Source organism: Strix aluco, chromosome 19 (assembly GCF_031877795.1).
Source record: "Strix aluco isolate bStrAlu1 chromosome 19, bStrAlu1.hap1, whole genome shotgun sequence".
Classification (NCBI taxonomy): domain Eukaryota; kingdom Metazoa; phylum Chordata; class Aves; order Strigiformes; family Strigidae; genus Strix; species Strix aluco.
The window spans coordinates 7,522,098-7,549,393 of record NC_133949.1 but is presented as its reverse complement, the minus strand read 5'-3'; the positions used below and the strand labels follow the sequence as shown (position 1 = coordinate 7,549,393).

Below are 27,296 nucleotides of genomic sequence, written 5' to 3'. Positions count from 1 at the left end.
ACGTGCTGAGTGCTTGGGACTTTGTGGAATCCGGTTCTAATAGTGGGGTTTTTCCTCCATAGCACATCTCAAAAATAAAGGTGATGGACAGAGGCTTGGTGGCTTTTCTGTGTAGGAGCCAGTAGGCAATTTAAAGGGCCTCAGCTATTGCAATCACACAATCTCTTTAGGTCTTTGCTGAGAAAAGCCACCCTCCAGTTTATGCAAAGTCCTGACAGTCATGCAAAAAAATGCTCTGCATATTTTTTTTTTTTCTTTTAAAACATTAGTTCTTTTTAAATGGTCATGAGCTGCCATGGAGGAGCTGCTTTAACGTTTTGCTGTAGAGTCAAAGTCTTCCTTTAGGCTTGAAACAGGTATAGACTGGTGCTCAGCTGTGCTATAGGCACAGAGGAATGTTGCTTTTGTTCTGATTACCTTCCCTATAAATAAAAACCAATTATTTATGTAGTATGAAATACTGCCCTACTTTTACAGCCGCAGATAAATAGCATTTCCAGAAGCTCTCATTGTTGCTTCTCTCAGTGTGCCTCCACACATCAGTAATCTGAGTGCTGTGGTTTAGATTTTACGGCAGGGTGAGGAGTGCCTTTGACTGAAGGTACACAGCCCACTTCAAACACCCGAGCACAGCTCTGACAGGGAAGGATGTGCCAAGGGGCGTCTCTGCAGTTCTTCTGTGGGCCAAGGGTTGCAGATGGATGTGTGCTGCTCCACGTTGTGCTGTGATTTGGAGACCAAATCAGCCTTCTTTTATTTCTTTTAAAAGTATTGTGTTAGACAATGCCTGCCTAGCTTGAGTGAAGGGTTTCTCTCAGGCTGGTTTGTCTGGATCACAGCCTTTGCCTTTTCTGAGCGGCAGTTACAACAGGGACACCGGGACTACTTCCAGGCTCTGTCAGTGCCTAGAACTGGGTTAGCATGTGTTTTCTCTGACTTTGGTGCTGAAGAGGCCAGAATACATTGTCCTGAAGATTACTGTCTGACCCAGGAAGGGCAGCAAAGCGTTTTAGAGAGTAGAGTTTTCTTTCAAAGAGTAGACATAAACATCAGAACTTACCTCTTTGGCATGTGGCCTTTCACTGGGAGAAGGGTGATCTCTCCTTGGCTTTCCTGGTTAACTTATTTCAGACCAACTCATTCTGCTGGTTTCACGACAGGAAGGGGATGTCAGCAGTAAACCATGGCCTTTCGGAACCTCTATTTAAAGAGCAGAGGTTTGCCAAAGCTGCTTGGTCAGCCTCCCTGCCCATCCTCTGTGCTGCCTGCCTCTGAACCTGGAGTCAGAGATGAGCCAGGGCGATCCCACGGACTTCCGCCTTGGCTGCGGTGGCTCTCCCACCTCCAGTTTCTGTGGGATATTCAAACCAGGCCATGTATGGTTTGAATTTAGGTCTATTTTAGTATCAAAATGCCCATTTAGAACTGTAATTTACTGCTGTCTTCCTAGAACAGTAGACAATGTTTGCTACCAACTACTTCCTCTCCATCAGAACGAAATGCTTTTTAAGGAGGGATAGGGTGGATTATTTTTTTGCTGTTCTGGACGTGCTGGTTTAAGCCTTTTTTTCTTTCCAATATCTTTCAGAGGAAGAGGAAAAATCTTATGTTCGTTTGCTTGCCACATGTTGGGGGTGGGGGAGGAGTGTTTTTCACTTGAATTCCAGACTAAATTTACTTTTAATTAATTTAAATGGTTTCAACCATCAATAACTTCTTTAGTTAGGCAAACTGAAAACTTGCAGGAAATTGTATTGCTACTTGCAAAACTATATGTACACATAATACAGATATACATGCAAAATTATGTTTAATACATGTGTGTGTTCATGTGTATAAATATATATATGCACACACAGATATGATTCAGGTATTATTCAATTTTCTTTCTCCACTTTACACTAATTCACTACCACTCCTTGAAAATAGCAAGTTTTTAATAAATTTGCCATTTTCTTTGTCATTTTGCTAGGAAAATTGATAGAATGTAAAGCCAGGCAGGCTTTCTTCTCCAGATTTGTTAACATAAACTTTATAGAAAGAAAACTATTTTAATGTAAATTTAAAATTCCCTGTTTCACAGATGTACCCAGCTCTGGACTCTTGAATTAGGTAGAATTTCACTTTATCTTCTCAGGTGCCCTTTCTCAAGCAGCTCTTGCAGAATGCTGCTCCATTGCACTTGTTTGAAGTGGGACCAGGTGGGAAGAACAATAACTCACTTTTTTTTTTTTTTTTTCTCTTTTCTCTGTCTAATCTATCCAGGTTGCACCCATTACCCTGCATCTTTGGGGAATGGTAATGAATTGTGTGGCTCTCCTCCTGTGGTACATTTCTGTGTCTCTAATAAAGTCTAGACCTTATTTTCCTCTTGGGATTTCTGTGAGCCTTCAAGTCTATTGTGAGCCCCTGGATGCAAAAGGAGGACAGTGTATAACACCTGTAGCCAGGTGGTTGCTGTGGATCTGATCATCTTTTGCTCTTCTGTTGCACAACAGGAGTTTAACAGGGTACCCATTTAATATGTGGCATCAAAGTGCATTAGCAGTGTGCACTTGCACCTTTGTCAAACCAGTAATGAAAGAATTGGCAGGTCATTCTGAAAGGGCATGGTAAAACCCTAGGGAAAAGCATTTAATCTAATTTTACCCATCGTTCCTAATTGTCTCTGCTTGGAATGAGATAATCATTCTCAATAGGCATCAGTTCTCTTCTAGTGTGGATTTTCTCAATGCTGTTTCTTTTCTTTCCATTTTTTGTGGCTCTTTCCACTGCAGACAAGGCAACTCCCCTTCCCTAAGAGGAAGTGTTAAAGCACTGAAACAGTGCTTCAGATCCTGTGCCCTGAGATATGTCACTGTTGAGCAGTGAGCTCTCCCTACCTCAGTAGACTCATCTCTGGGTATCTCTAGCTGGGGATATGCCAGTCCTGAAATGTCACATTTAATTAATAAATGACTTCAGGAAAGGACTGCAAGAATGAGTGGAAGTCTGGGAAGGGATGCCTTCTAAAGAAAGAGTAAAGGCAGCCCATCAGAGAGAACGTGGACAAGAGAGTAATTTCTGGCAGAGTAGATGGCTCTTCAGAGCAACAGAAAAAGGCAGAACAAGATTCAGTGCTTAGAAGTGGAAACAAAGCTCACTTAGATTTAGAGACCTATTGAATTCTTCATTAATTACAGCCTTTAAATCAAGACAGGATCAATTTATAAACCAGGATATGTGGACTTGATGCAGATGTTCTTAGCCAGCTTCTTTCACAAGTTCTGTGCAGGAGAATTACTTTTTTCTGCTCCTAAATGCATGTTATAAAGTTAAGGTCATTCTGAAGGACAGGGGTTTGTTGGGTTTTTTTCCTTTTTTAATCTTTCATCCCCTTTCATGGTTAGGGCTCTGTTTTCTGTAAGATCTGGTCCCTTAATGGGGAAGTAATTTGTGTTTTCCACTGATCTTCTGTAGTCAGACTGATTCTGCATGACCTGGCCGAGGGTGTCATGCCTTATTAGAGGAGTGGAGACCAAACAACAATATCTTGTCTATGGAAAATTTTCCTAATGTGTCTTGGTCACTTTTCACAAGTGGAATTCCAAATTTTTGAGAAAAATATAAAGTGGCTAGAGATGGAGTGGAAGGGGAGGATGTGTGACCTTTCATACTGATGTGAATTGCTTATGGTTTAGGAAACAAAATTATATCCTTATTGTGGAAAAAGGACAATATCCCAGGTCACTGCAAAGTCCTTCACTTGGAAGGCTGGAGGTGCTGGCAAATTATGTGCTGCAGGCAACCTTGAACTTCACTCTTCCCATCAGCCAAGCAAAATACAGGCTGAGGATTTGCAATAGCAAAGTGTCTTATGGGCAAAGTTGTTAGTCAAACCCAGGCATTCAGTGCTGCTGAGTGGAGTGCAGACCCGACAGAGCCTCCTTCCCTCAGCACCTGCCATCAGAAGTACTAGGAAGCCAGGAAGGGTAGCTGAGCTCCGCGGTTGCTTGAGCCCGTGGACTGGACAGTGGCTGTGTCTGCCACCGACATCTGGGGGAGCTTGTTTACTTTGTCCTGACCTGGATATAAACTGAGCAGTGCAAGACAGCTGGACAGGTTCTTACTTAAGTTTCCTTATGTATTTTTTTTTCTTTCTCCTTCTTCTTTGCAGTATGTGGTCATTCCAACACGCCGTGCAACCGCAGTAGCCTTGCAGAGTTTCACTTCACACCTCCTGGGAGATGCTGGCAGTCCGTATCTGATTGGATTTGTAAGTGCTCACAGCAGGTTTTGGCAGGGTTGCGTGCCCATGTTTGTTTTTGTTTACTAACTGCTTATCTAAAATGCCAAGTTAAACCATGCTAGGGAAGGAAGGCCTGTATTTATCAGCAGAATGGGAAGCGGTGCAGTGCAATGCAACTTTTTTACATGCTTTTGTTATCAGTGGGCTACAATTCAAACCTGGAAGGACCACTTGGTCAACAGAATTGAGCTTCTAAATTTTTTTAGCCTAGGGCTTTTGTAAAACGTATAGACAGCTCTGTAAAGGGAGAGCGGTTGCTTCTGTGGTGTGGACATAGGTCCATTAGAAATTAGATTGGAACAGGCTCGTGTGTGTGTTTATTAATCTGGTCTCATAAACCAAACACCTATTTATGGGTGGCAACATGCAGCTGTTCTGACCTGCTGATATTTTGAACCTAGTTTGTATGATAATAAATAATGGTGTAAAATCCATGGCGGGATGGGTGTGTATGTTTTGGCGGTTTTATTAGTATTCCTTTATGGTGTGTATGCTTTGGTTTTTCATTAGTAGTATTCCTTTCTACTACTGCTGCAGTTGTTGGCCTTGGTCTGACTGGAGATCTCCCTTATTATGCCACCATTATCCTAGTGCAGAGCAAAACAAAAGACCCTGCTCCAAAAAACGGCAATCAGAGAACATTCACAGTTGAAAAGATCAGGCCTAGGAAATTTCATGAGGAAAACAAGTCTAGATATACTGGGGTAATTTCTTTCCCTTGCACCCTTCTGTGGAGTTTGATGCATTGAGTTTTGGAGAACACAAATCATCATTTATAAAATACAGTAGCTCCCATGTAAAGCCCACATTGTGTTGAAGTTGCTACAGATTTCCAGTGCTGTAACTGGGATCTTCACTAGTCCCATCAGCTGACAGACAGAACTTTGATGTGCTCTTCCAGCTCAGTACTGCTGTGTGACACAGCTGCTGGGTGCTGTGGACTTTTTTTTTTAAAAAAAACCCTGTCATTTCTCATCTATTCATCACATAGACACTAGTGTGTGTATCTATACGCATTTATTTTTACATATTTAATTTTGTGTATATATATTTAAATATACATAAATACTTCCTCTTGAATGCCAGCTCCCCAGAATGATATAGTTTCTCTGTAGCCCTCTGAGGCATACATGAAGAGACAGATATAGATAAAGCTGAATGGACCAAAGAAATGAGAAATGTCTCAAGAGAATAAATATGTACAATTTGGCTTACTCTTTATTTACTTCAATGTTCTGGGCACCCAGGGAGAAATGATCTTATTTTAGAAATTATTTGAAAGTGACAAGAACAAAGGAATCACTGGAAGAGACTGCTTCGTGCAAGGCAGTCAACATGGGGAATGTCAAGTAGGAGATGAAATAAGCAGGCCAGCATGCTTTGAAGGCAGGTGCCAGTGATGAGAGGCAGGGTCTGAGATGCAGGCGAGGCATCTCCAGTGACTCTGCTGCATGTTCATTCCTTCTCTTACATAAGAGGGATATCCAGGAGGAATGGCGAGGACCCTGAACAATTGCAATTAATCTTGAAAGTTGCCTAGGGCTTTTTAGTGTCACAGATTAAAAAAAAAGGACTTTGGTTGTAGAAAATAATGTGCCTTGCCCTTCTGGTATTCAGAGATCAAGCAAGTTGTGCGTTACTTAAGGATGCCTGCTTGAAATATGCTTAATCCCAATTTAATAGCTGCCTTAGGCTTTCTGCAGACTGGGAAAATATTAATTATGATTTTGAATTACTGTTTTCTAATGCTGTACCTGTTGGGCAGTCCTCATTTGGGAGGAGACTGCTCAAGTGCAAGGCTCTGTGGCAGGAGAGAAGCTCTCATGTCATGGAAGGCACCAGCATCCATTTCTGTAGCCTCTGGACTGGCTTGGCTGACTCATGCTCCCTGTGCTACAATGACTGAAAGGTCAACTGCAGCTTTCACATAACACAGAAAAACAAATACTATTTAAAGCGAAAGGACAAACACCAACTTCTCTGCCAGAGCTAAGACAACCAATCAACTTGTTGTTAAAAACTGCATATGTTTGTCATTGGAATTGTCCAGCTGTGGTGTTGGAGACCTTCATGCAGGATTGAAATCTCACTTGGCAGGTTACAAAAGTGGCTTGGATTAGGAGGAGAATTTTCAAGGCAGTCTGTGGGAGCTAAACAACCTATTCCTATTGGCTTTAAGGGAAATTTGGGAACCCAATTCCTGTAGTCCTTCTGGGAATCCCCAGCCTGGAGACATCAACTCACACTGCTGTTACTCCAGACTTACCATGAAGGAGACCAAGAGCAGGGTGTAGATCTTGAAAGAGAGAGGCAGAAGGCAAGATAAATAACTGAACTGCAGTAGCAGGCATGCTCAGAAGCAAACACAGCCTCCTGATTACTCAGGGTTCATCTGAGAGCCTGAAGATCTGCCATTTCTTCTGACTACTAACAAAATCCACCTGAAGCTCCCTCACTAAATGAGTAGTGTTTTGATCGAATATGGCTTACATAGTTTTGGTGAGTTCATAGTGAGATTCCCTCTAGCAGTGCTGTTAATAAAGAATCAGACACCCGTGTCCTTGTGGGACTAAGCTGTTGCAGGCAGTTGTCTGTCTGCTGGATACCAATAAATGTTGTATTGATCTTATAATCCTCATGTGGAACGTAGAAAGTACTTAACAGCTGCAGCCTCATGTGTGCGGTGGCTCCCTTGCTCTGTGGTGTGCAGTAAGAGTTGAAGGTCAGACTCAGATTTTTTTTTTTTCTGTAATCTCCCCCAATTTCCAATCTTGCAGTGCAGTTCCTTACAATCACCCAAAGCACCAAATATATGTTAGTGTTTAAAAGCTAAGTGGAAGGAAGCATGTATGTATGGTTATTTTTCATGTCTCTTTAAATATAGATAACTTTTATTATGGTAAAAAGGCTTAAGACTGACTTACAAAGAAGTTATGCAAATGCAGTTTTAGGGTGGCAGCTGTAATTTGCATAAGGTTTTACTACCTGCCAAGCACTGAGATCAATTACTATTAAACAGTGCTGCCTATTCATTCACAAATAAGAATAGGCATTGCTGCAGTATTTCATTAGATGGGATAGTTTTTATTCCTAGATAACTGTAACTTTTTCAGGACCTTTGTGATAACCTGCAGAGTTTAAATAATTCCTGTTTAACAACTTGGAGTATAACTCCATGCTTTACTCTTGATGTAGTCTGTAAGAAATTTCACTGGTTCAGTGCATAATACCCAGATATCTCCAGTACTTTTCCATCTTTGAGAGGTCCCACTATGTAGACACGGTTGCTGAAGCACAGAACAGTTAAGAGAAATACCCCGAATCCCACTACTCATGTTGAGTATCAGATAAAGGTCTTCTAACTGCTCCTCCTGTGCGCTAATACCTAGACAGCATTTCAGACTCAGAAGAGCTGAGTGGAGGTAGCTAGCAGCAGAATGTGAACTACAGTTCTCAGGCTGCGTCATAGCTCCAGCTCTTTGTATTATTAATTCTGGTTAAATCTTTGTCCTTTAGAATTAAATAATTGTAAGAAGTGCCAGTGAGTCTGCGCTTCTGTGTTCATCTGTGCACACGCATGCATGAACCTGTCTTCCCTACTCGCGGTTTACATCAATCCTTCACACAGACAGTGGTCTCCCTCCACTCACTTGCGTTCTCTTTTGCTTCAGGAAAACCGAGTACAGGTAGTTGCTGTTTCTTTTGAGGCTGTGCCTTGGTACTTTTTCTTTCCTTCCTCCAAGTCTGTCGTTTGCTTCCTATCTGAGCACAGCATTGCTTCCTCTTCCATCCCTGCGTGGCTTCTAGCCCTGGCTGTGATGAGAAATGGGCACCTACGGCAGGTTTTGCTCTCTCTACGTGTGCCAGGGAAATTGCTGTTGTGGGCACACACCGTCCTTGCTGCTCCCGTGCTGTTGCCTCTCCTGTTAGCCTCCTGCTTTATTAAATTCCTTCTCATCTCCCCTATGCAACAATCCATCAGGTCTGTGGTTTGAAACCTGTCTGTATCTGCTTGTCACCAGCAACATCAACGTGTGTTTTCAAGTGCTAGAGAACAGCTCTCCTCTACCAGCACCTTCTGATGAGCTAAAAGCTACTCCCTGTACTCCACTGGTGAGGTTCCCACCTGTCCTGACCTCCTTGGCTGCTGCTGCTGCTTCAGTTTTACCCAAGGGACACAACCCCCAGCCGCTCCGGCCAGGCAGCGTCAGGACAGGATCCCACAGTCTGGCAACTAGGCTGGGTGAGAGCGGGGACCCCGGTCACTCGCCTGTGTGCTGAGGGTCATGCAAAAGCTCTCCCCATCTGTCCATCCCCAGTTACGCAAACGGCAGCGTTACCCGAGTTGCTGGGTCTCTGACAGACTCCTCTTGGAAGACCCCATGACCCAACGCTGTGTCGGTTTGCGGTGCCCAGGTGTGCGGGTTCACCCGGCCACAGAGATCACCAGTGTCTGAACAGGCATCTTCTCTTTGCACCGTCTCCTTGCGAAAAAGAGGTCTGCATGACCTTGTAATTAATTGTAAGCAAATCTGAGCTGTTCTGTTTTGAAGGGATTTTGTGCTGCTCCTAGTATTACCTGGAAAGATTTTTAAAATAAGCCTTCACTTTTCTCCCTTCCCCAACTTTCTTATGTGAGTTGGTTGATAAACCAGATCTAATGAGCTACTTAAACAGCAAGAATGCTAATGACCTTCCTTTAGCAAGTAGTTAGCAGAACAGTGTTAATTATAACTGGTGCAGAGTATCAGGGAAGGCACATCAGCATTTGATTAGGGGCAACTCAAGGAAAACTGTAGTAAATACAGCAATTAAGATACTTCTTTAATGAAAGTTATAACTGGAGGTGTAGCTTTCACAGCCGTCTTGTCCCAGTTGGAGACAGCCTTTTTGTTGATTTGGTTTCAAAGGTGTTTACCCATCCAAGTAAATATATATGTATAGAAAGTAGTTCTATGTGTAAAGATTTGCCTGCCTGAGAAGGCTGAATTGGGGTATTATGGTTTAAAACTCGTATTTTGTGTTTTAAAATGCTGTGGCTACTTCCGAGTAGATTTGTGGACATGCTTACTCTGGAATAACATTTTTTCCAGTTTAGCTTGCTAGATTACAACAGGCTGTTGGTGCTCAAATCCACTGCTGTCTGACTTAAAAGCACAGTAGTGGAATAAAGTGGATCATTGCGATGTGATGCTGCAGGCAGGGTGTTTTGTCCCTGTCTGACCTGCGCAGCCATTCCTCAAATACAGCCCATTATGTGCTCGCTGGTGATTACACAGTACTCTCTCTTCTGCCAAAGCAGGGTGCGCGATGAACGTGAGTTCAAAAAGGCAGGCATATCCTGTAACAAAAACGTGCAAGGTACTCTCCTACCATCACTCTCTGTTTTATGGACTATCAGGAGTTATTCCACTGTTGTTGTGGGATTAAGGATGGAACAGAGGTCTCTGTCTTGTTGCCTTTTGCAGCCTGTTACATGTTCCAATATTTATAGTATATAGGAGTGTGTATAGGCAGCACCTTCCATCACCTGATGGAGATAGTAGATGAAATGTGATACACGTTTATGTTTTCTATTGTTCTTTCTTTACCAAGTGCCAGCTGCTTGACTGGTGTTCTGTGGCCCTAACGATATCACTGCTCCTGCAGAGATCTTCCCCTGCATTCATGCTTGTGTATGACCCAGATTGTGGTGGGGAGTGGGTGCAGTCCAACATCTAATGTACATGGGTCAGGGAAATACTGTGAGAAAGGAGCCCTCAGCCCCTCATCCTTGTTATCTGTTTCTTCAACCAGTAACTTTAAATTGAGGATTTCTCTGGTCCTGGCTGAGCTGAACAATTAAAAGCCTTTTTCCTAGTGCATGGAAAGACCAAATCTTTGACGTGGCTGTCAGCTGCAAAAAAAGGGGAGAATTATGCACCTGGAGACCAATCCACGTAGGATTTATCTCCTCATTGCGACGAGCTAACAAGCTTCCCACTTCTGATGACTCAGCAACAGACAAGATTTAAATCTGCCCTAAAAACCCAAATGACTTCCCATATATAAAACGCTCTTTGCCAAGGGTTCACAGCCTGTTCTGGTTTTTTTCCAGAGCTGCTGTGCACCTGTCATTTCCCGCGACTTTGGTTAGAAGTGCAGGTTCTCAGTGTTTTTGATAAACGGACATTTAAAGTATGTAAAAGTGTCTCATTAGAGAAAGCCCAGAAATCCAGAGCTGATCGTTGTTTCCCTCAAGTATTTCAAGCTCTGTCCCATCTGCTCCATCACTCCTTCTGTGCACTAAAAATCTCAATAAATAAGTGGCTTCTTTCTCTGATCTGCGAAGGACCCAATACGGACACAGAGTTTTCATGGGGCTGTGCACCTTTCAGAACGAGTTGTCCAATTTCTGCAACGTGACTTCCTTCTCCTGGGATGTGCTGCCAGGGAAGGGGCCTGTGCTGCAAGGAGAGGTGGGGGACAGGGATGCTGCGAAAGGGTGTGCTCCCAAACTGTGGTCTTGTGGTACAGACCTTGTTTCTACATGTAAGTGGGCCCTCCCTGATCCCTACACATTGAAGTACCTCTGCCCTCTCGTATGAGCCATGTTCCTCGATTCCACGTTCCCCACAGTACAAGGCATCTCCTGCTGGGACAGGAGAGAGTCCAGTGGTAACTTAGAAAATCTCTGGGCAGACCAGACCTGGAGAGAAAGGCAGTGACATGAATCACAGAATCACAGAATCAGCTAGGTTGGAAAGGACCTTGAAGATCATCTAGTCCAACCATTAACCCAGCACTGCCAGTTCCCATCTACACCATATCTCTCAGCGCTATGTCGACCCTACTCTTAAACACCTCCAGGGATGGGGACTCCACCACCTCCCTGGGCAATCCATTCCACTGCCTAATAACCCGTTCTGTAAAGAAATACTTCCTGACATCTAGTCTAAACCTTCCCTGGCGCAACTTGAGGCCATTCCCTCTTGTCCTAAAGAAAATAGACCTCCAACCCTCTCCAGGGCAAACATTGTCTGGAGGCAAATGTTGCTCTAACACCAAGAGACATACAAAGTCCATTTGCTAGCACTTCAAGCAGAACCCTTGATTGAGTCTTTTAATTTACTGCAGCCTTCTGAAGGAAGCACCACTTATTTAATGCAGCCTGGTAATCCTGGGTGAGAGTACAAGGGCGTAACCAGATGAACCTTCCACAGGGGAAGCAGTGCAGGAATCCTTGCTATGGGTATTGCTGGGGCGAACTCGGGTACCACACACTAGTGCAGGGAACCGATATTGTCACTGGCCAAGTATTAAATGTGTTTGCAATCTCAAAAGGACACAGTTAACAGGATGTTTTGCTTTTTTTCCCCTCTAACATCTAAACATGCCAAGGTTAAAATTGAAATAACTTTTAGACTATAATTGCTTTTACTTTTCTGCAGTCTTCTAAATGAATATCATAAAACAGTCAGGTTTACTTCTTTTTATAACAAGTTTCTCATGCCATTTAGCACAGTATAAATGCTTGTGCTCCCCACAGGCCCAGCAAATTGTTTACTTTTACTTTATAAAATCCCTTATTTTTGGTTTTAGTCTTCGTTTGCATTCATATTAGATTTTTTTAAGAAATCAAAGAAACCTCTGAATTCAGAGTGCGTGAACCCCAAACCATTGTGGTGACACTGTGGGGTTACAGGGAATACTGTGTTAGGGAACTGTACTGAAGAGAAGAGCCAGGGAGAACCTGGCTTGTATCAAATTGGTAATTGTAAAAATCAGGTATTTGTGCCAGATACTGCAGTGGAAACACCATTTTATGTGGCAAGATTTGTGCCCAAGAGGCAATGTCAGAAATTTAGGAAAGTCAAGCAATTGCAGAGGAATTGAGATGTTCAACTTGGCAATGAGACAGAGTAGATGAAATGATGATTTCAAAGATGTTGTTACCACTACATTGTCGAATTAGTAAATAATGTAAGTTAACCACTCGTGCTGTTCAGGAGGGACAGTAACACAGAAGCAAGCCATCTTTCTAGGGTGTCAGCCCACCTGAGCTTTTATTACATCAATAGCCTGTCTAGTGTTCCAAAAAACACAGCAGCACATGCTTCCCAAGAAAGGTAATGAAGTTCCCCTTTTTCCCTTCATTGTCTTCTTCACTCAGATTGAGACACAATCAGAGATTTTGGGTTTTTGGATCAGCTGCAGCTGCACTGTTCATTCTCCGGCAAGTGGGCATTTTCTCTTCCTGGACTCTATCCAGTTGGCTGCCACCAGCTGAATACATGCCATTTGTATTCTGTTGTAAAAATGCCATCAGCTGAAGTTTATTTAGGGAAGTCATTCCTCTTGGTCTGAGATCTGTGTTAGACAGTAAGGGAAAAGAAGATTTGAACTTTCCTAGTTAGGATGTTATCAAAGACTTTTGATTAGACTGCAGAGAAGCAGCAGACTTCCTTATTGATTTTTCCACCCCCCAGTTTTGGGTAAATGTTTTGGAAGTTTTTTGCCACCTATCAATTGACAGAACAAAGAATTCCCACACAGGACTCTGTGCTGAAGAACTGGCACCGACTGTGCATGCAACCCCCACTTTTTGTTACTCATGATAGAGAGAAGACACCAAATATGATGCTAGATTGTGTCTTGCCAGATCACAGTTAGACAGCTCAGGATGCTGTCGTTGCGAGGAGTCTGGAGAGCAGACCATTTGGCAAACAATATGTCATTCTTGGAGCCCAAGTCTGTAATTATGATGTCCTGTGTCCTCTTGAGAGGAGATGCCAAAGTTCCAGTCTTAGGTGGCTTGTAACTGAGTGAAACAAAACAGCAAAGGAATAGTGACTGTTAAGTTAACAGCAACAACATCTTTGTGGGCCCTGATAAAGTTGTAGAGTTAAGAGAGGCAGATAGAGCTGAGGAGTTTATACGAAACCTAGATGAGAAAGCTCAGCTGGCTTGGTGGGAGGAATTACACCTTGGATGAGAGGAAACACTGCTTTTTCTAAAATGTGCACTTACAGAATATGTTGGGTTAAAAATGAAAAAGATAGCAGATTCAATATTAACATGATTTGTTGGTATAAAAGATCAACACGATGCCTTAGAAGGGAAGGTGTGGGGCAAGCTGCATTGAGAATTTTATTTGCTGGAGACTTTATGTCTTCAAAGCTGGTTTTATCCTAGAATGTCATGTCATCCGTAAGAGAAAGCAATTGGGAGCGCATGTCTGGCTTTTCATCCTCTACTGCTGATTTATCATGTCAATTTGTCAAGTGATTTATTGTCTGGTCCTTTTGGAGGATAATTGTATCCATTCCCCAAAATGAAAAGTGGTTTAGAATTTCTAAATTTCTATTTTAGAATAGCCTTAATTCTAGCTATTGCACACAGAGGAGCTGATTCAATGCCAAATTTTGATTCATAATGAAGAGTAAGGGAAATGTTGGGAATTAAGGTGTCTGGATACAAGAGGGAATAAATTACCAGCTGATGTCCCTGGGTGCAGTGCATGTTCTGCTAATTTCCTGTGGGTGCATTCTTTTCACATTCAAGTCTCGTTGCTATTTTTTAATAAGTCTCTCAGACTAATAGCCACTGTTATTCGCCTTCAGTCTAAGGACTTTTTTAGCCATAATTTCTCACATGAGACTTGTTCATAACACTCTTGTTTTAACTTGTGTGTGTTACACACTGTGAATAAAGTTCTCTTTGAGAGGACAGGAACACTTCCTTAGCTGTCTCCCAAGCACGGAAGTTTTCTCCTTGTCCTTTCTAGGACAGGGAATGAAACAGAGGAGTCTGGCTAAAAACCTTCAGTTCTTTCTGTGGATACATTCTTCCAGTGTTTACTTACTTCTCTCTACTTGAGAATGGTCCATCCTAAAAGGCAGTCCTCTCCTCTTTTGTGTGCAGTGGTTCCACCTCCAGCATCAGGCTGGCCACTCCTCCTTTCCTTTGCTCTAGCAGGAGCCAGGCTGAGCTGTAAGATGAATATTAAGGCACTGAGCCCACCAGTGCTCCAGACTTTCCCTGCTAAAGCACATTCTGCAACCTGGTCACTTGAGTCCCCACAAATGTCATCCTTCTCTGACCTTCTGTTGTGCTTGGCCTCTGCTGAGGCATCTCTTCACACACGTTTACCTTCCAGGCTGGCTGCAGGGCTGTGAATTGGTGATTTCTCCTGTGTGTGGCATTTCCTCACTTGATTGTCAAAATTTAAGCCTTGAATGTCAGATTTTGCTTGTAGTTTGTGTCTGACACCACCTTTTAGCAGTAATGTAGCAGTTTAGAAGTTGCTGCACAAGCTTTGGCTATTTCTGGAACCAATTTGCGTGTGTGCACAGCAGTAGGATTTTATGTTGCAAATTCCCTGCAGCCTTTTAGTATAATCTAGTATTTCTGCCTCAACAAAATGCCACAGATGAAAACAGAGCTGGACATTTAAATACCCAATGCCTTGAGACTCACCCCTACTGCTGCTACTGCTCTGTTGGATTTATGGAGAGTAAAGTTTATTGCTGGACAGTAAATATTAAAATGTGATTGTTTTAGCTACAGACAGTCATTAAATATTACTGTGTTTTAGCAAAAGCTTTTCATAATGAACTAACTACGTCACTGCTCCTTTGTGTAAGCGCAAACCTGTGTTCACGTTGGCTGTTGGAGGATGCAGGTTGCCTTAGTCCATAAACTCGGTGGTGTGTGGTTCTTCGGTGTGAGCACAGCCCCTATGCAACAGACCTTGCCTGAGCCTGGGGGGCAGAGTCACATCTTGCACACAATTACACTTCAAAGTGCAGCAAGCTTAGGTTAGAAGAGGAAATGAGTCCCATAGCTCCGATGTGGGGATAAAAAGCCCATGTTTGAGTTCTGTTTCTGAAAATCAGATGGGATCTCTGGTTTTTTGTTCTGTGAGAAACATTTCCCCCTTCCCACTCAATACACAGAAATGGAATTTAATGCCTCCTTTTGCCAAAAGGGAGGTAAGGTGTAGGAGTAAGCAGGACTTGATAGAAATTAGAGAAGATTGATCAGTCCCTCACGCACTGAGCCATGCCAGTGTGTTCCTGCCAGCACCCCAGGAGGCTTGGTCAGTACAGCAGGGTTAGACACCCACGCTGCAGTCACTGAAGCAGCCAGGGAGAAGATAGAGTGAGCTGTGGGAAGAATCAGGCCAGGAGAACAACAGGGAGAGCAGCACCGTAAGTCGCCCAGGCTCCAGAGTGGCATGTGGAAGGCTGAAGCGTGCAAGGGACATTCAGCTTTTAGTGAACACACTGTTCCATTTTAAACCTCATGCACATGTTCCGCGGGTGGTTGTTTAGGGAATCGTGTTCTCTTCACCATTATCATGTCTCTTTCTCATCTAAGTGACTAATTTTTTTGCCCGTCTCTCCTAGATCTCAGACCTGATACGACAAAGCACAAAGGAGTCCCCAGTCTGGGAGTTTCTCAGCTTGGGGTATGCACTCATGCTCTGCCCGTTTGTCGTTGTCCTAGGAGGGATGTTTTTCCTGGCCACAGCCCTCTTCTTCCTAAGTGACCGAGCCAAAGCTGAACAACAGTGAGTAACCTGGCAATTGCAAATGGGGAGGTACCGCAGCCTGTCTTCCCTCTTGAATGTTATGCTTGTACTCTTTCCCTGGCCTTGGTCCTTCCAGATAAAGGATGTCGGGTTGTGTGTTAAGAACCTCGGCTCAGCAGAGTGCATGAGGCTGCACAAAGCACAGGGGCTTGTGTCATGCTGGCTGGGCATCCTTTACCTGCTTCTGCTCTGGTGGATCTCAGTTGTTGGCCACATGGCCTGGAGGGGAGCACAGGATTTGAGGTCGCAGGCCCCTTTTACCCTTGCGTGAGCATGCCACAGCCCAGGCCATCTGTGGAGAGGAGTTGCTGTGTGCTGGAATTGGTGGACTGCTAGGTGAAGAGCAAGAGATACTTCACAGAACTTGGTGGTCAACGTTGAGCCCACAGTCCCAACTCAGACCCCTGTGCCCTGCCCGCTACCTCCAATACACAGGAACATCAGGCAAGAAGGAAGCAAGCTGTGTGTGGGGACATATGTGCTCAAGGGTCACTGTAATAAAGATAGTCTTTCCCAGTCCCTTATTGCAGCTTGTAAAAAAAAAGCTACTGTTTTTCAGTAAAGAAACCGATTCGGACCACCTCACGGTTGGCAACTACAGTAATTCAGAAGACGCTTCCACATGACATACAAACTTCTGGGGTTAGTCTCTTTCTCATAATTGTCAAAAAATAAGAGTATCTATGTATAATGTCATGCTGAATATGTGGATAGGTGACTAGTCTGGTGTTGACTATAAGTTGACTTTGCCTTTGTCCCACTGGGAGAGCAGGAGACACGCAGACACACAGCGCAGACGTTAACAGCCTGTCGTAATTCTGCAGACAGAGAGTAGAGTATACCTTGCTGTGCCTTAAGGAGAAGGGCCCTGGCATATCACTGTCACTAGACATAGTACAACTAGGATGAAAATAAGGTGTTTGGAGGTGGACATAAGTGCGTGAACAGTTTGGGTGATACTTTCTGGCTCACTGTCATATCAGATGGATGCAAGAGATCTGGAAGCAGTGCCACAGATGGTGCTGTGGCCCTGCAAGCAGTTCCACCTTCTTTTTACTAAAGTGCACAAATACCAGAGAAAGGAAAGGTTTTCTGCCTCCTGGTGCCTTTAGATATATACATTCCCCCTGTAATAAGCTGTTTAAACATTGTGGAAAAAACAAGACCTCATCGTGTATCTTGTAAGGAGGATAAGTCCTGCACAGCTGAACTTCAGGCTTTGGAGATGTGACGTGGCTGATGTGTGCCTGGTTTGCTATCTCTATATAAGGGCTTTAAATTGTAAGAAGTGAAATTGGAGATTAGATGTTAGAACTTCCTAAGAGGAAAAAAAGATGTAAATGCTACAGAAGATTATTTGGAGAAGACAGGAAAGCTGTCCTGTGTTTCTGAAGGCCTTCGTGGCTCAGTCTTGAGGCAGGAAGGTGGGAAGTGCTCTCTGGCTGCCTTCCAGTCCTATTTGTGTAATTGTGCACATAAGCTGTACATGCAAGTCTAAGTAGTGATCACCTGGGGACATGGCAAGATGAACATCAGTTTCGAGGTGCTCAGGGTGGCTTTTTCTTCTGCAAGGAGCCAAAAGTTCTGTTTGGTGGCAGGGTAGTGATACAGTGCAGCAGATGAAATCCTCCTTGTGCAGCTGTAGTGTTAGCCTTCGCTCACAACCCCACCTGTTTCTAAGCAAACTTCAGTGTTTGTCTTCACTGTATTCAGAAGGGAGAGCGCTCGTTCTAGGTACAGTTAGGGTGGAGATATGTGTCCCTTTGCACCACGAGTGTTGCCAGCATGGCATGAAGGTGTCTCAGGTGGTGAAGGAGGATTTCAGTATTCGGGTACTGATGAATTCCAGGTCACTCCCATCTTTATCAACATGTCTAACCCCACCTGGACCTTTATACTGGGCAGTGCACTGTGGTATCCAGCCAGTATCCCAGCTCCAGTGGAGTTCCCAAGCAAGAGGCTTTCTCAGGAGGCACTGCAGGTCACAGGCTGGTCGCTAGCTGGTTGACTCTGCTTGGGTGCCAGCACTGGTGTGTTTTACAGGACTGTTTTACAGTGCACCAAAACCCAGCTTTGCAGTAGTTTTACTATGGGAGGGAGATCACATCCCACAGCTCTGCTTTCTCCTGCATAAAAGTGTTTATTTCTGCCTGTTGCTGTCTAGCCTGAGCAGATTTGGTTGTACTCTGTTCACGTCCAAAGCATACCAGCTTCCCAGCCAGTCACTGGTCCACTTTTTGAAGAAACATATTCAGGCTTCAGACATGTTTTTGTTGCTCTCTCTCTTTCAGCATCCTTCCCTTTTCTGGTCTGTCTGATTCACATTTCTGTATGAATTTTATATTATTCAGCTATGGATCTTTCGTGTTATAAACTGGCTCAGATACAGAGGGAGAACAGTTTTCATAAATGGTGGTTAACAAAATAATTTCTCTCGAATGACTCCTAGTGCACTGTTTCTGGCATATGCCCACTCCCATGTTAAAAATACCCTGGCATCCTACAGTCAGATTCCTGGAGAGTGCAGCTTCATTCAAGTTTGACACATTACTGAACAGTAAGACAGTATCTTTAATAAGGTTGGCAACTGCAGAGTAAGGCTTCTCTCCCTGCCATGTGCAGTGGTGTCTGTGCTGTCGATCGGGTCCCATCTGCCGTTGCTGACAGGTTCGGTGGTCTCCTTGGAAGAATTTATGGGGGAGGATTTGTTTGTTATTAGCTGCACGCTTGCCTGTGAGAGAAAAGACTACAGAGCATTTTCCTATTAGCAGCTTAAAACTCCATGCTGTCTGCAGATCCAACGTCCAGCTCCCACCTGGCTGACAGGCCATCTGCGCTTGGCACCGCGCACCTTTGGCGAGGAGAGCTTTCTGCCCGGCCAGTCCTCCCTCGGAGCCTACCTATTGCTTGCTGGGTACAGGAGAATTCCTTTCTCAAGATGCCTTGTTTTCCTTCTGCAGTCAGTCCTGCTGCTCAGACAACAGGACTTGGAAATGTGCTTTGCCAAAAGAAATCAATTAACCTGCAGGAATCACAAACGCTGGTGTCACACGCCAGAGATTAAACCCATTCATCACCAGGAGGGTCAGGGCACACAGGGCAGATGTCACAGACCTCTCTAATGAACTGATAGGGAAGCAAAGAAGTGTAACACTGCTCTCTGCAGCTCTGCCTATGGAAATTAAGCTTTCCCTGCTTTAATTTCCATGCTTCTGTGAAAAGTAGTTCAGGGTTTTATTGCTAGGATTTTTTTGTTTGTTTGTTCCTTTGTGTAATGGTCTCTGGGCTTTTGCTTAGAGATAATTCCAGGCAGGACAGAGTATCAGGATAGCAACCTCTCTTTCCTGTAAAGCTTCCACCAGTTTCCACCACACTTCCTTTCAAAAACAGAATTTCCAGTGCCTCGTGACTTTTTTTACGCTACTTTTATCATTGCCACAATTCCTGGCATATTTTGTAGATTACTTTTTTAGCACAGGAATTCCAGTCAATAAGGCTTCCCCTCTCACAAAAACACTCATGAGAAAAATTTCTTTATACAGCAATCCTTTTTTTTTAAATTGCGATTATTTTATAACTATTTTCATACTGCTTCAGAAGTCTGACAGCTTTAAGAGGCTTTTAGTAAATTTAGGACTAGCAGAGAACACGATACAGTACATCACTGTAATATAATCCAATCTTTTCTGGCGCAATTTTTATAACACAAATTTAATCCCACCCTTCCAAAGTGATAAGAGAGAGAAAATGGGTAAGAATGGTTTCTGTAAGAGCTCTTATGCACTAGTAATAATAAATACTTCAGTTCTTTTTTAAACCACTGAACTACAATTCCTGCTGTGATTTCTCTTGACTATATTGTTGTTCCTTCGCTGTTCTGTACTACTGCAGTGGAGGGTTAAGGCAGTCATATTTTATTTCCAAACATGACTCCACTCTGTACTGTATTTCTCTTACCTGCTTAATGAAAATTTGTGAGACCCAAGCTATTCTTGTGATCCTCTGGAAGACAATACGTACATGTGCAGTCTTGCCATGGGAGAGCCCTACAGAAACGGATCAGAAATCTGATGACCTTTTATTCCCTAGCTCCATCACTGATACCTGTGCAGCCTTGGCAGATGTCAGCCAGAAGGCAACTTTCAGAGGTCAGGAGTACTTCAGGTACTTCACGGGTTGGAAACAAAAGCTCAGCACTGCTGAGAATTGCGTCTGTGGTCTGCCTGTGTCCTCTTCCTTGCTCATAATGCAGATAACTTGAAAAAACAAAGCTTCACCCTAGAGCTGCAGAAGAAACGCCTACATTGGTGCTTACTAGAAGCAACGGCTTCACCAGTAATTGGAAAGAATGTGCTTGTTCTATTAGGAAAAGGGAAAAAAAGTCCTTTCCCCAAGCTCTGACAACTTTTGGGTGCCAGGGCATATAAATCACTGTAATGGAATTAGTGTGTGGCGTTCTTTTCTGGGCAGTCAGCGTGAGCGTTGAGCATCTGGAGCTTTGCTGAGCAATGATCCTCTGTCTCTGCACGGGCACAGACCTGTAGGGCCGCTGATGCTCTGCAGCAGGCGCAGGGTGATCTGCACTCCTGTCTCCAGCAGGGCCACTCCCAGTTGTTGCTGAGGGAAAACCCAAATTCACCTAGATTTTTCCTGAGAAACACCACCCTCTGCAGGTGTAGGACAGTCTACCCCTCAAAGGATTTTTTTTTTTTTTTAATATATTTTTTCTTTAATCCCTGTTTTTATACCTGGAAGCACTCGCGTTTCTTTTTTTCCCCATATTCTTCCAGAGGTACAGAAAGATGCTCTGGGTCGATATCCAAGTTTTATAATTGTTCAGTCCCTCTGCATCCTGCATGATACATGCTGGATATTTTCGCCAAAGATACAGCAATGCAGATCAGGCAGCAGGATGCAACTGCAGTGTGTATCCCTGGTGCAGACTGAACAGGAATAAATAGCTGCACTGATGCAGCTGGTCAGAACAAAAGAATTTAAGCATTTAACTAGCTACCACTCAGCACTTCAGAGAGACCTGCGAGCCTAAATGGTTCACCCATTTGTTTACATGACAAGAAGCAGGTTATTTAAACACCTCTAGGGTTTTTCTTCTCTCCTAAAATAAAAATCAAACATTTAATAAGAAAAAAAATTTACTTTTAACACCTTTGATCAGGTGTGGAAATTCTTGCTGAGTAGCAGTGCTGATTAACATTTCATTTAAAAAAAGGTGAGCACAAACACTAGAAAGAAAATACTCATTACAGATTGTGCAAGCCACAAAAAGCACAACCCCTAGTCCATACACCTTTTCTGCTGTCTTAAACACGGCACATCTGCAAATTACATTACAGGGAAAATGAGAATAATCCATTTTCAGACTCTGTCTTCTGCCTCACATCAGGCTTATTTTTAGCCTTTTCTAGAACTAGATATAAAATGATCTCCCAGTTCTCCTATTGCAGCAATTTGAAAGTGTCTGACCTTATTTTGGCTTTGCAGATTCTATTATGTGGGACAGGGGAAGGACTCGCAGAGTTGTCAACCATCTTTTTCTCTGATTTTTCTGCGGCAGCATTTAGAGACAGAAAGGACCCATCAGGTGACCTCATGTTGTTGCCAGTAAAGGATAGAGTCCCCTCTTAATAGTGTCACAGGTAGTAAACTGGCATGCTAGACTCATACAGAGCATGTTCCATTCTGGTAGTTTGCATTACTAAAAAGAATATCTCTCCAATGAAATATTTTAAGATGTATTGCAAGGGTGTTTTTAAAGAGGCTAGACACTTACTTTAGAGAGACATCTCAGTGCTGCATTGAAGCAGAGTTTGGATTTGAGGATTTCAGGGCCAGCAAGCGGATTTTAACAACTCCCATAAAGGGATATTTGAGAAACAGTTAACTCACTGCTGATATTCAGCTATTTAGGGGAAATAATATGATTGCTTTGTTTGTTTTTTACTTTACAAAAGAAGAACAATAATTAAACATTTCCTACAGTGATATAAACTCACAATGCTTTTTTAGCCCAGATAAGATGTCCTTGGCCTTTGAAGGTATGTGAATTTACAGCAAAAAGCCCAGATTAAGACGCACAGGATCTGTGATGATGGAAGAAGAGAGGCAAGGAGTGTGTTTTGAATATCTGAGAGTGGTGTGATAAAGACATATAGATGGCAGTTGGAATAAGATTAGACTGTTAGATCATTTATGTGGAATCGAAGAGTTAAGAGTTTGAAGGGAGGAGGTGTTTAAAATGTAAGTAGTTTTAGTATTGGTGGAAAAAGCCTGCTTGTAGAGCTGGGTTTTTTTTCTCCCCTGTTTACCAGCCATGTTTGTAACTCCATAAACGGGGCTAGCAGATAGAAGAATGTAATGGCTCGGGACTGGCTGAATTCTAAATGCTGGTTTGTTTCTTCAGTTGGGAGCTGCCCCCAGCAGATGGAAAATATGGTGTCATATAGAAAAAAATAGATTTGTTCTTTTGCTTTTGTCAACCTGCAGATTTCCTGCAGGTTAGGTAGGAAGATGTCAAAGGTCAGTTTGGTTGCTCACAGACATTTTGAGCTCAATTGTGGTCCTTACACAAAATGCTTGTGGCATTTGGAATATGCTGTTTAAGTTAATTGCTGGCAGCAGGAGCTTTGCTTAAGTACAGGCAGAAGGATTGAGCCAGCTGGTGTTGGCATAGGTCTTGCTAACTGCAAGCTGCGGAAGAGGCTGCAGGCAGAACTTCATGGTTCTCCAAGCCCATCAATTCCTCACATACACTAACCTTTTGAGGTTAATCTGCTGTGCCATGGAGAAAAGAAAACATTATTCCTAGACTATTCCTACTACTTAAGTGCTGTTCTACAGCAAGAGTGGAATTTCTTCCTGTGCCTGAAGTTCTGGGAAGGCAAAACTTACTTGTCCAAGAAGAGCAGCAGATCAAGAACTACTTGGAGTCCTACTGTTGTCTTGGCTACTGACTCTCTGCTGCGACCTTCAGGAAATCAGATGCTGTCCCTAAAATGCTCATCAGCTGTAAAACAAGATTGAAAGCACTTGCCCACAAGGTACAAGGGGCACTTAAATCATATGCTTACAATGGATTCAATATGTCAGTTTGCACTGTCATTGCAAAGGACAATTCTTGGCATGGAGGGACTTGTATCATGCAGAAGGATATTTTAAACTCTTGCTGGCACAGTTTGTCTGCTAAGGCTGCCCTGGCACAGATAGGAAATCTGATCAGATTCTGTGCAGGTGACTGGAGCAGTGAACAGAAGGCAGCCTTCAAGCCAGAAACCCTTTCTGACACAAGGAAATACAAACAGTCATGAAAAATTCAGCCCTGCTAGTCTGTTTCCTGAAGCCTGTCAGGGTCACAGAGCATCTTACAAAGGTATTTACTTTTATCAACAGTAGATGACCTCTTCATGTGGAGAAATCTGCAAGGCAGATTTTCAGCAAGCCGTGACTGTAGGTGTGTTAGAGTAATTTACTGGTGGTTGGGTCCTTGGCCTGAACGGCATCTCTTAGTGAAACAGGGACAAAACTGTTGGAGGGTTACTTCCAGTGCTTCAATAAGGAGTGTCTCAAGTGCTCTGGCTTGGTCATTCCTAAAGTTGCTGCCAGACCACTACCACGTGCCAGACGAGGCTTGCCCAGACTGTTACAGTGGAGCAAAACAGAAGGATGGTTCCCCACACCTGGTAACTTAGAGGTTGGTGAAAAGAGCTGTATGATGAGGCAGCTGTTTTGGAGGGTAAGAATTATGTTTCTAATCAAGTGGCATCAGGAAGTTCTACAGGATTTTCCGTTTAAAGATTTAATTAGATCATACCTGCTTTTTATGTCATTTTTATCCCCTTTCCCAGTCAGTCATGCCAAGAAAAAAGCAAGACCCTCCACTTCCTCTTTTCTCCATTATTTCAGTGGATGTAAGGGTATGATGTTACCATCATCTTCCACGGCACTAAAAATCCCACCACCTTAATTCTGAGCCCATCCATATCTGGCAGAATTATACATACAGGGCCAGACTCAGGCACAAAGTTGAGAGACCTTCAGAGACCCACATCTCTAGCTTGAGGAGCCCACGTTAGCGTACCACCGCAGAGCAGTAAGGCAGCCTTATCTCTGCAGTTCGTTTCCATCCAAGTCCTCCACACCCTAGTGAGTGCTGTTAACCACTTGTCTTCACATCTGTTCTGTTGCAGCTGCCTGGAAAAATGGAAGGAAACATTATTGATTTTTTTTCTTTATGCCAGTTTTCTTCTCTGTCAAGACATGTGAAAGAGGAAAAATAGAAGCTGACCTATGTTTCCCCCTCTGGAGGCAAATATGCTCAGCACCTAGATTAAATGAACAGATGGAAAATACTAACAGAGTCTGCAGAACTTTAAGGGGCTGTACTGAATATAGAGAAAATATGTATTTGCTGTACATGATTCTCATATTGCATTTGCTAAACACACTGACATGCAGGAAGAAAAGGGGATTTAAGCCAGTTCATTTCTTTAGTGCAGCTGGCGGAGCACCTGTCATCACCAGCACGAAGCTCCTGTCGGGCTGCCTCCACGGGAGCTGCTGCTCGCTGCAGACTGAGCCACCATTTCTGTCTCCAGAGCGAAGGGCAGTGGCTGCCAGGGGGGCTGCAACAACCAAGTCCTGTTTGAGCCTTGCTTGGGAGTGCTTCAGATTTACACAAGCCCCAGGCTTCCTCTCTGGGTAGAAATGAGTGAGTGCAAGCAGGCAGCAGAGCTAAATTAAGCAATGGTTTCCCACTCCAATGTAAGCTACTCCTATGCCTGATTCTTTGTTAAATTTTGTTAGCGTTCTGCTTGGCATCCTTTTCCTTTAGCAAACTGACCTCAGCTTCATCAAACAGGCCCTGTTCCTGGGAGGCTGGGTGAACCTGTCATGATGCATCAGGAAGCTCAGTGCATAGACTATTTTTAGCTGTGCCAGCCCTGTCCCTGTACCACTCACTGGGATCTTTCTAGGTTGATGTATTATTATTGTTCACCTTTCATGCATCTTCACTTTCAGTCCTTGTTTTCAGCTGCAGCATACTAGGAGCCTTTTAAATCAAAGCACTGAGTTTCTGCAGTAATGCATGTTGTTAATTGTGAGTATCTTGTCCCAAAGTGTTACTGACGTGACTGAGTTCAGTTAAAACAGGACATGCTGTCTGGAAGCAATCCTTGCTTTGGCTGTTCTTACACCCTGCTCGGAAGGGAATAGGTTGTACTAAGGTGTAATGTTCTGCAGCCATCTTCTAAGGTGGAGACGGAGGCACAGGTGCACCTAGCAGTTTGTTCAGCATCCTGGGAGAACTCCCTTGTAGAGCAGGGGGCCAAAGCCATCTCCTTCCAACTGCAGGTGAAAACAGCAACTATACTTAGTTACTGGAGTACAGTAATGGCAAACACATTTACATTCTGCACTACTTGGTTAAAACCTCTGTATAATGAAGGACATAAAAGGTACACACTTGAGTCTCCAGCCTGCTGGTTTTGCTCTTTGTAAAGTGTCTGGCAAAAAGGTGGTGTGTTGTTGGGACCAGTATGTTACACTCACAAGTGTGGTCGAGAGCCAAGCTGAAAGAGAACTCTGCAGTAGGTAAGACAGCTGGGTTTGGCTTCTACAGGGAGTAAAATGAAGAGAAAGCAGAGTAGCCATGGACGACTTTGTTTTGCTTTAGGGGCAGAAATCTTTGCATGAATTCAGTGCCCGCATGCGTGGCCCTGTTGGCATCATGCATTACTAGATAAAACTTGGTGCATTTAATGGAGCTGGACTGATTCAAAGTCCTCAAGGAAAACGGGACAAAATCCCAGTGAAATGCAGCTAGAAATCCCTGTGTGGTGAAATACCGGTGAGACAAAGCAGTAGGGTCTGTGTAGAGTATGAATGAGGTGTGGTAACGTACGAGAGGTGGTTGGTTGGGTTTTTAAGGTGTTTCCTGGTCCTGTGTTACCTGTCTGTATTGCTGGCAGGCCAGCTGCGATAAGCTTTATATCCTCTTGAAGCTGACTCTGCTTATGAGGGGTTGACAGCATGCAGTCAGTGATGGAAAATATGAGTGGGATGGTCTGTAAACTTGTGTCCGTTTCCCTCCTTTGTTTACTATAATGTTAATGTGTTTTGGCAATCAGCTTCAGCAAGGATTTATTTAAGGCAATTGATCCCTGCACTAAGGAGGGGGAGGATTAAGTGAGCCCAGTTTGTGAAACATACGCTTTCTTGACATTTCTCCCTTTCTGAACCACAGTTGGTAAATTAGGAGGCAGTTATTGTGCAGAGAGAGGACTTTGCCTGTGCCTAAGCCCACTTTATGCTCTGCTTTAGTGATCTCTTTCCTCCTTCCAGCTGCAACTACACTTGTCCTCCTGCAAGTGTCAGGGGGACCACAGTGACAGCATTACTTCTAACCTAGAATTTTAACTTACCTGAGTTTGTGTGCATTTGGAGATCAGGAAACCCAATGTCAAAGGCTGCCCCAGCTCTCCTACTCCATAACTATTTTGTCAGTTATCTGTCTGCAGGAATACAGTGATAACAATGGCATGAGCTAACTCATGTGCAAGTAACTTCCTGTGTTCATTTATCAGAGGATAAAATTCACTCTTACATCTGAAAGTCATGCAGGTGTGGAGTTACAAATGATAATCCTCAGACTCTGTTTTGCTTGCACAGGCTCAGATAGCAACATTAGATTTGAATGCTACTGATGAGTTTCAGTAGCTGGATTTGCAGAATGCTGCACCTGGCTGCACTGCTAATCATCACTGACACACTGGTGGAGTGTGTCATTGGCTCCAACGCTTCCGTGCCAAGAAGAACCCCTTTAACTAGCTGTATTTGAAAAAGAGATTTGTTTTTCATAGATTTAAGGCTATAAAGTCTCATTAGCTTTCAAGGGTGTCTGTCCATGTAAACATTTCATCACCTAAAATTTCTGATTTCAGTGTGTTCACAAGGCCTTTGGGAAGGGTTTACCACCCCACCCGCAGCGTCTGAGGAAGTTCAGACAGGGAGGAAGGGTGCCATTAGCGACTGTTATGCTGGTATCCCTTCCTAAAGCACTGCTTCAAACAGGCACTTCATAGCATATTGCACAGCACTTCAGAAACACAGAATTCTCTCCAGTGAAATGAAGGAAGAAGCATCCTTAAGCACAGGCAGGAGTTGCTGCTAAGTCTAGTGATCTAGCTGGCCCTATAGCCCCAATACCCTCATCTGCTGAATGAGCTCCTGCTAGTTAAAAAATGAGTTATTTGCAGGCTAGAAGGTCCCCACCGAAGCATTTTATTGTTGGTTGTAAAAGTTAAGTGATGTTAAGTACAGCAGGTCATAAAATTAGGACATTATTTCCTAATATGCTTCTCTGTTACAAAAGCCAGAGCCTGACTTGTTTAGATAGCAAGAAAACAGGGCTTTCGG

General features: G+C 43.5%; 1 protein-coding gene across 2 annotated transcripts in view; it reads left to right on the top strand.

The window, feature by feature from the left end:
• The window catches only part of LOC141932146 (sphingosine-1-phosphate transporter SPNS2-like), a 139,566-nt gene that overhangs the window by 102,120 nt on the left and 10,150 nt on the right, over nt 1-27,296 (top strand). For both annotated transcript variants that reach the window (XM_074845285.1, XM_074845283.1), the window contains 2 exons: nt 4,157-4,255; nt 15,679-15,842. In XM_074845285.1, the coding sequence (XP_074701386.1) occupies nt 4,157-4,255; nt 15,679-15,842 (263 nt within the window). The remainder of the gene's footprint in view (nt 1-4,156; nt 4,256-15,678; nt 15,843-27,296) is intronic.